This window comes from Gouania willdenowi, chromosome 16 (genome assembly GCF_900634775.1).
Source record: "Gouania willdenowi chromosome 16, fGouWil2.1, whole genome shotgun sequence".
Classification (NCBI taxonomy): Eukaryota; Metazoa; Chordata; class Actinopteri; order Blenniiformes; family Gobiesocidae; genus Gouania; species Gouania willdenowi.
In genome coordinates, this window is record NC_041059.1 from 21441207 (window position 1) to 21450417 (window position 9211).

At 39.0% G+C, this 9211-nt stretch overlaps 1 protein-coding gene across 1 annotated transcript; it reads right to left on the minus strand.

Annotated features, from left to right (window-relative positions):
- Positions 1–4307: 4307 nt before the first annotated feature.
- irx1a (iroquois homeobox 1a) lies at positions 4308–8957 on the minus strand. The gene is made up of 4 exons (XM_028470649.1): positions 8435–8957; positions 6149–7256; positions 5723–5798; positions 4308–4829 (listed from the first exon to the last, which is right to left on the minus strand). The coding sequence occupies exons 1-4, from the start codon at positions 8675–8677 to the stop codon at positions 4754–4756; spliced, it is 1503 nt and encodes a 500-aa protein (XP_028326450.1). The 5' UTR covers positions 8678–8957; the 3' UTR covers positions 4308–4753.
- Positions 8958–9211: the final 254 nt, after the last annotated feature.

The following is a 9211-nucleotide window of genomic DNA, read 5'->3' on the forward strand; positions in this document are numbered from 1 at the left end:
AACACAAGTTGGGTACAACTCTACGTGTGTATCGGAACAACAGCGTGCATGAGCGGGTATTGGACCTTGCCAATGCCCTTTAAAAGACAACAGACGCATTGGAAAAAACTTTGATCAACAAACATGTAGCAAACAAGAAGATAATAATGAACCTCCATGTTCAGTCTCTTAAAATAGACCATTTCAACAAGGATATATCAGATTTGAGGATAATATTCCTAGATTAGGCCAGCTAATTAGTGCCCCAAGAGCTGGCACAGTGCAGGGACTGAGATCCAAATAAGCATATTGTCCTCGTCGCAGAGAAGTGAAACAGCCTTTCTGTGTTCTTCAGTCAGAAAGAACGTTCGACTGAGAAAGAGAAAACTTAGCTTCACTGCTCAGCTTGCCTCACTTTGTTATCACTTTCTGTCTTTCTTGCCCGATCAAAACGGAAAAATGTCGCTTTGAGTAGCCAAATGAAAGAGCACCAGGAAAACATGAGCGAGAGACCATGTTTATTTCTGGTATAGCTGTAAGTCAGGCCAGGCTTTGTGCGTGTGTGTGTGTGTGTGTCTGTGTGTGTGTGTGTGTGTGTGTGTGTGTCAGTGAGGGGTCTGCATGGGTTGTTGAGTTGTCGAGAGTTGTTGCTTAACCAGTGGCAAGTCACTCAGCCAGCCAGCCAACCAGTTGTCAGGCAAGCACTAGTTTCTTGTTGCTATTTGTGTTTGAATGTAGCCGTGCTGAATACCTTCCTCCCTGTTTTTCCTTTTCCAACCCAATCATCCAAACTCTTCTTGTCTCAAGAGTTGTGTCTTACAGCCGTCTCCTACTTGTGGAATGAATAATCTATGGCCAAGACATGCTTTCTTTTCACTGCCACGATGTCAGTGAAACAAGGAACAGACCAGAGTATAGTCAGCTATACATAGCAGGGTCTGATGGCGGCCCGCTGAGGCTACTGCTGGGCCCCTGTGACTTGTCGTTGCTTGTTGTTGTGTGTTTCCCCCCCACCCTAGTCGAGACCAGGGAGGCCCGGGATGGCTTTTGTGTCAGTGTTCGACCATGTGCTGCACTCATGAAACTAGATAAATGGATTAGAGGGGCACAGATATGGGCGGGCATCGCTTAGAAAAGACAGCGGAGATGTTGAAGGGAAGTGGGGGTTGAAAGAGGCAAAGACATTTGTGTTGTGGGACAACAAGGGGGTCGAGTCTGTTGTATAAGAATAGCCTGTTTCTGCCAAAAAAGACAAGACAGTGATAAACTTTCCTCCCCGTGCAGTCACCTCTCCCCCCCCTCCCTCTTCCTGTTACACACACACACACATTCAAATGCACACTCACACACTAAGTGTCACAATGCATACAATTCACCACTAAAATGAATGGATTGCCGCAGCGTGACACGTCTCAGTTGCAAGGGGAGATGGTCCTTGTCTGGCAACAAAAGACTGTGGTATGGGTAACGCAGCCAGAAACAGAACGCTAAGTTGTTTAACGCAGCATTCTCAACTGGTGGGTCGGGACCCAAAAGTGGGTCGCGGACAACTGGTAAAAAATAAATACATACCTAATGTCTCTCATGTTGGACATGTATTTTTTTTTTTTTTTTTTTTTGACAGGCATGCCGTGAAATGCATGAAAATATATAGATTTATGTTTTTTTTAAAAGATTGTGTTTTCAACAGCTATTTTTGAAAAACTAAATTTATTTAGTTGAATTCTAGAAAAGTGGGTCGCGATTTAATGACTGTGGCAAAATGTGGGTCCCAGAGTGAGACCAGTTGAGAACCCCTGGTTTAACGTATTGTCTTTTCATTAGCCACAATTTACACAAGTGTGTAGCAGTCCAAAGATTAATAAAATAGCATCTCTTTAATTTTTCAAAAGCCTTTCATTTTAGTTCATTTTTTTAAAGGTCACCATAACTTTTTTTTTTTTTCAATAATTCTTTCTTTCTTTCTTTCTTTCTTTCTTTCTTTCTTTCTTTCTTTCTTTCTTTCTTTCTTTCTTTCTTTCTTTCTTTCTTTCTTTCTTTCTTTCTTTGCTTTAATTACACATAATTAAAAAAAAAAATAAATAAATAAATAAATACTTAAACTGTTCTGTGATTATTATTACACCATTATGAGACCATTGTTGTGTATATCATTATATGAGCCCATTAAGGCTGCATTGTTTCTGAAAATCACATATTATGTGTAATCCCACAGAGCTTTATTCTTTAGCAGGGTGATTATATTTAATTCATTTATCTGCTCTCTCTTTCTCTCTCTCTCTTTTTTCTTTCTTTTCTTTTTTTTTTTTTTGTATTCCTGTCGCTTTATTTTGGGTTCCCTCCCCTACATCGTGGCCTAGGGCATCCACAGCCACAAATGGCTGGAAGTGACAGCCTAATTATCAGCTTCGACTCTGCTCATTACCCATTAGACAATCCACTGTACATCCACTTACTAAATGAATAATTTTGTATATATTAAGGAAACACAATATTATGGCCTGCAGCTAACGCCTTTGCACTAACCTCACGCTGCTTCCGTACAAAAGAAATAAATGGGACATCGAGAGGTTATTTAATTTTAGTCTAAAAAAGCCATAGCTTCATAAGAAGATCATGTGTGTAAATTGTGCGCGGGATGAGGAAAAGGGGGTGTAAAATACACGCACCTGCCTTTTCCCTTCATAAAATCCCAATAATCGCTGCCAACTCATGCAATGAGGAGGAAGTGACAGGATTTAGGGAAATTAATCATGTTCTCGTTTTTAATGCGAGTTTCTGGAATAAGTTGGAACTTTTTAATTATGATTTCATTTTTTAAAAAAGAAGAGGAGATTACACTCAATCTTCAGGTCCAAACACGTCCTCTGACAATAATGTTAAAAAAATATATATACATAGGCCAATAATATATATATTATTATTATTTTTAATTTAATGCACAATTATAGGATATTTTTCTTGCAATTTCTTTCTTTAAAAAAAAAAAAAAAAAAAACAGTTCACTTTTAGCATTATCTACAAAAAGAAAATTACATTTGTGTACGTTTACCAAATAGTTAAGTTAACGAGCTTTAAAAAAAAAAAAAAAAAAGTTCTTTGGTTGTTATATTCTCCAGATAAAAACGATGATAACCTCATTTAAATCATTTGTGGAAAAACGAAAATTAATGTTGTTGTCTGCTGGAAAATGTTCTGCCTAATGTATGAAAAAAAAATGTATAATCTGAGAAAATATTTAATCTTACACCAAAACAAATCTGCAGCATGCTGTAAAAAACGAAATAAAATAACTGTTATTCGTTTATATGAGTTGAGCCGTTTTCATTGTGAGGGAATAAAAATGTCTCTGGGATCTAATAAACCTCTTCCTCGCCCATAGAGGTCGCTGTGATATTACAAAACACTCACCCACTGAAACAACTCATTTTGTAGCTTCAATCTGGTTTTCCCAGCTCAAAAACGAATAAATGGATTTATTTCAAAATTAGGATATTACTATCAAGTTCTTGTAACACAAGATATTTTGTATTAGATTTTATATTATTATTTTTTCAAGATTAAAACATGTTAAGTGACAAATGAATATTCTAAATATGGCTTGAAAGTCATGTAATGTAAAAATGTGCATTATATAAATATATATATACATGGAATAATGGACATATTTTAAATGTTTTCAAGCAATTGTTGAAAGAAAAGCAATGAATGCCTTATCCTCTCTTCACAGTTAATTATTGCACTTTTCCTCTTACTATGAAACCCCTATTAGACAATTGTGATAAATCAATATTAGCGTTTGGTCACTGATTGCAGAGCAAAGAAGCTGCTTTTATAAGCTAATGATTACTATCAGCTTCAGAACAGACAAGGGCCTCCAAAACAGCTCTACGGGGGCCCAGAGAGTCAGCTTCCACCTCCTCCCCTCAGAAAGAAAATATTAATAATTTATCTTCAAATCGACTTCTCTCTCTGACAGATTAGATTTTAACCATTTGATTTTGTTTGGACTGGGCGTTCCCATATTATTACTTAATGACCTTCCCAGCTGCTCCTGTCCATTTTCTGTCACCAGCAACCATCTGGACACTTATTAGCACCTCAATGCATCCACGCTGCTTTCCTCCCAAACTGGAATAAAATTAAGGTTGGCTGTTATATGCACACACTGCCATTCTTTCTGTTCCCACCCTTTAAAATAGTAATAATTTTACACACAAATTATTGAACAATGTTTTCACACCTATAATAATAATAATAATAATAATAATAATAATAATAATAATAATAATAATAATAATAATAATAATAATAATAATAATAATAAATGTAGTCTATATTTTCATTTATTTTATTAGGCAAAAATATAAGATCTGGAACAATTTCCTTCAACGTTTGTTATTTACAAATTTAAATCACTTGGTATTTACATTAAAGAATACACCAAAACACAAGATAGACAAATAATATTAATAATAATTATAATTATAACAATAATAATATTAAAGTAAAAAGCCTACCAAATGTTCCCAGCCAGCCTGGGCAAAGTGGAGAGGGAGTAACATTATAGGCGCGATTATAGGCTACACAACAATAGAGTAATCCATCCATCCATCCACAGGATTTTACCAAATTACACCATGTGTTCTGCACCGACTCAATGCTACGCTGCATCACTGTTCTCATTGTCCATTTTAGGGAGTGTAAAGTTCTTTTTTTTTGTTGTTGTTGTTGTCTGTTTAGTGTCTTTTTCAAGCACAAAAAAGGGTGTTGATCAAGCGGAGGAGAGGGCTGTGAGGACCCGTTGCGTTGCGTCCTGAGGACTCCTGGCGCTGGAAGGCAGAGAGGATCTGGATAGGGAATAATACAGAGGTAGAATATAATATAAATACCCCGCCGTGTTTGGACAGCGGGTTTCAATGTGCATCTCAAGAGTCTGGCTAAACACGATTGATTAAAAACAGACTGCGGGTCTTTTTTTGTTTTTCCCCCCTAATAGCTTTAAAAAAAAAAAAAAAAGAAAGAAAAAAAAGAAAGAGAGATAGGAAGAAAAAAAACATGCAAGCGTTGTCTATAGAATAATTTTAAATTATCTATAGGCTGGGATTATTCAGGGTTGTTGCACATATTGCGAAACGCGTTTTCAACTTTTATTCTAAGTGAGTGGGAGCGCTCCCCTGGGCTCCGGGTCTCCCAGGGGTCTTTAGGGAAAGCACACAGCCCAGACACAGCCCGTTTTACTCGGTGACTTGATAAGTAGCCACGTTCCCCAGAGGGGTGGAATTAAAGGGAGTGTCGGGTGGAAGTCAAGACCCCTGTAACCCGCAAAGAAAACTGTATTTGAATAAAAAGTATTAAAAAAAACAAGTTAAAAAATAAATAAATAAATAAAATAACTAAAATAATAATAACTATAAATACTTTATATTTTTCCACTGAAACACGGTTTCATTTTGACGAGTACAACCCACTACACTATTTTTTTTTTTTTTTTATATCCAATTATATATACTGTTTAAATCAAATATTAATTACACAAAAATGTGGTTTACCTTTCTTAAATTATTTCATTCAATGCTGTTTGAATATTAGTGAAATTATTCACAAAAGTCCACCCAACAATTAATTAAATATGTTTGCATTGTAAATGCAAATATGTACTTGTCATTTTTTTTTAATACACCAAAAATAAAAATAAAAATAAAAATAAAAAAATACAATAAGCCGATCCAAAGTGCCTCACCTGTCATGGATGGGTCGAAAGGAAGATTTCAAGGTCTGTGTTGGAGGGGAATCAGACCTTACACCGTTTTCATGGTCTGCAAAGAAATCAAGCCAATATATATGTCAGGGATGTCATCCTGGAATTGTAAATTTTCTTCTTCTTTTTTTTTTTTTTTTTTTTGGCTGGTTACTTTATTAGCCTTATTTTGAATAAAAATAAATAAATAAATAATAAAACAAAACTATATATATATATATATATAGTTTTTCTTCATGTGTGTGCAAATGCAGTTAAAGTGTGTGTGAGGCGGTGGTGGGGATGTGTATGTGCATTATATAAATATAAAAACAAATTGCTTTATTTATCTATTATTTAGTTAAAACATATGATATTTTGATGTTTTGGTTTTTTTTAATTTAAAGTCCTAGTGCAGTGCAGTCCTACCTCTGTGCTTGGGGCTGTGTGTCTCTGATGGGGCCTTAATGCAGTCGTTGCTGAGCGCTGCTGAGGCTCCTGAAGGGGACACTACCACTGACGTAGGCTGCTGCTGCTGCTGCTGCTGCTGCTGCTGGACTTGCAGGTGAGGGTTGTGATGGTGTTGGTGGTTTACTCCCAGAAACGATCTAACATTTAACAGGGAGTTCTGACCCAGGAAAGCCCCGTTTGTCCAGTTGTGGAACTTTCCAATTTGGCATGTGTAAAGTCCGTGGCTGGGCAGGAAGGCCGGATGGGCCTGGATTTGGTGGTGGGGTGTTGTGGGGTGAGTGGTGGTGGCCCCTGGCCCGCAGGGCGACGTGGGTTTCTGGGAGGAGCTATCAGGGCTGGTGGCGGTTTCTGCTAAAGACCATATTTTGGGTTTATTTACGGAGGGGAGAGGAAAACTCCCGGGTCTGTCCGGAGACAGAACCCTGGTGGTGTTACTGCTGTTGCTGTCAGGGCTCTCCTTACTTCCTGCGTGTCCGGAAATGGTGCTCTTGGATTTCTCAAAGGCCTCGTGGGCCTGCAGGGCGAAGGCCCGCCTTTTCTCCAAGCTGTCCAAAGCTCCAGCAGGGCCCCCAGCACCCCTGGGGTCCCTGCTTCCTTCCGTAGATTTATCATCATCCTCTTCGTTGCTTTGATCCCCGTCGTTGTCATCAATTTTATCGATATCAATGCTCTCCAAATCAATCTCCTCATCATCTTCGTTTTTCTCCGCCTCGTCCCCACTGCCGAACAAGTTCCCGTCCTCCTCATCTTTGCTCCTGCCTCCCCAGGTCACCTTGTTCTCCTTCTTGAGTCTCCTCCTGGCGTTAGCGAACCATGTGGAGACCTGTGTCAGGGTCATTTTGGTGATGATGGCCAGCATGATCTTCTCCCCTTTGGTCGGGTACGGGTTCTTCCTGTGCTCGTTGAGCCAGGCTTTCAGGGTGCTGGTGCTCTCCCGGGTGGCGTTCTTGGGCCGGGCCGGGTCTCCGTACTGAAACTGGCCGTATGGATAAAAGGCTGGAGATGTGTGGGCCGCAAAACTGGCAGGATGCACGCCAGGGCTGTCCTTGAGTTCATACTGGGATCCCTAAATAAATGAAACACATAATTAATTAAATACATAAACAAAAACACACCTAAATATGCACAAATAGTTTTTTTCCCCACACTTAATGAACCTTAACAATAAAAAAAAAGTCATAAAAGTTGCACCTGCACTGAAAGTTTAACTCGCAACACGTTATAGCACCAGCGACTAAACCTGAACTAAAACTTTTTTTAATAGCAATATATATATATTTGTTTATTTATTTTTTGTATTTTTTGCAATTGTTCAGAATTGAAAAGTTTATATTGTGATTTGTTATGAGTGCGAATTGTGAGCTCACACACACACACACACACACACACACACACACACACACACACACACACACACACACACTGATATTTGTAAAGTTAAGCAGAGTTTTTTTTTTTTTTATTCTCCAAAAATGACGTGCCATTTTTCATTTTAATGGCTTTTGCAAGCAGGTTGCACATTTCTTTCCATTGTGTGTGTGTGTGTGTGTGTGGTTGGATACTTGCTCTTTCTTCGTCACCTCTGGGACAGTGCAGTCTGTAAATGGGCCTATGCTGCATACATTAGCCAACACATTAACACCTCCGAGTTACTTATTATCAGCCGGTGGGATTTGACCCTGTATTTCCTCACCACATACTCACAGGAATTCTAAACTTTTTACACGCATTCATTCTCCAACAATCTGAGTTTATTATTTTTTTTTATTATTATTTTTTATTTATTTTTTATTCTACTCCAAGCTAAACGTTTTTGAGTTGACTTTTTTCGATAGGACAAAAATAAATAAATTAGGAACTATTTATAACTATTGTTATTCTCAAACTTCAGAATACAGAGGCAGACGTGTTTTTGTTTGTTTGTTTGTTTGTTTGTTTTTTTAAACATTTAAGAAATATTACATTTGTGAGTTTCAGCTCGTATATTTATTATATTTAGGCGTATATATTTTTTTATCACTGAAATAATTAAAAAAAAAAAAAAACTAGACGCAAACGGTACAATATTTAAGAGGCCTAAAATGTATATTTGTTATGAAAATAAAGACTCAAATGGAATTACATTCTTTATCGATTTATCGCAGCTTTCACAGTCAGAATTATTATTTTTATTATTTTTTTTTTTAATGGCCAATTTGAATCGAATGTGAAACAAAAACTATGTAAATAAATAAAGGATCTTACCATTTGGGAGAATAGAGCCAAGTCCGCGCTGGTGTACGGTAAGAAAGCGCTGTAGTTGTGTGCGTACGGGTTGGCGTACATGCCCAGCACCGAGGTAACGGCCGCCGCTGTGGCGGACGGACTCCCCCCGATGTCGGTGCTCCCTCCACGGGACGATGGCGTCAGCACTCCCGCTCTCTCACCCCCGTACACCGCCTGGGAGGCACTAATGTACTGCGGGTAGCCGAGCTGAGGGAACGACATGTCCACCGCAAAAGTGTCGCACAGCGGTGCGGTCCGACAAGCTGTGCGTAAAAAGTGTGAGACTGAGGGAGAAACGAGAACTCAGGAGGACCAAAGGAGAAAGTGTAGGCTATTAAAGCCAGAGCCGCTGACACTACAGACACAGCGGTGTGCAGTGTAGACAAGCCGCTCATAAATCTCGGCTTCCTCTCTCTTTTCTCTCGCGCAAAGTCCGCTGGATGTGATCTGATCAACAATTGCGCTCCGACTGACGCGCCTGGCCCTGAGGTCTCCAGGCTGATCTCTCAGATACAATTTGAAGTTGATGCTTTGATTGGCACCCCCTACTTGAGCCTGTAAGCTCCTCCTCGTTTGGAGCAATGTGGATAATGTGAATACAGAGTGAGCATTGGCTGGGGCCTCCCCTCGCCTCGCTCTCCCTCACCCCTTCCCTCACGCTCTCTTTTCCCTTTTTCTCTTTCTCCCCTTCCTTCCTCTACGACCACCCCCCACCCCCACCCCTCTCTGTCCGTGTTTGGACTTATTGTATGTTAA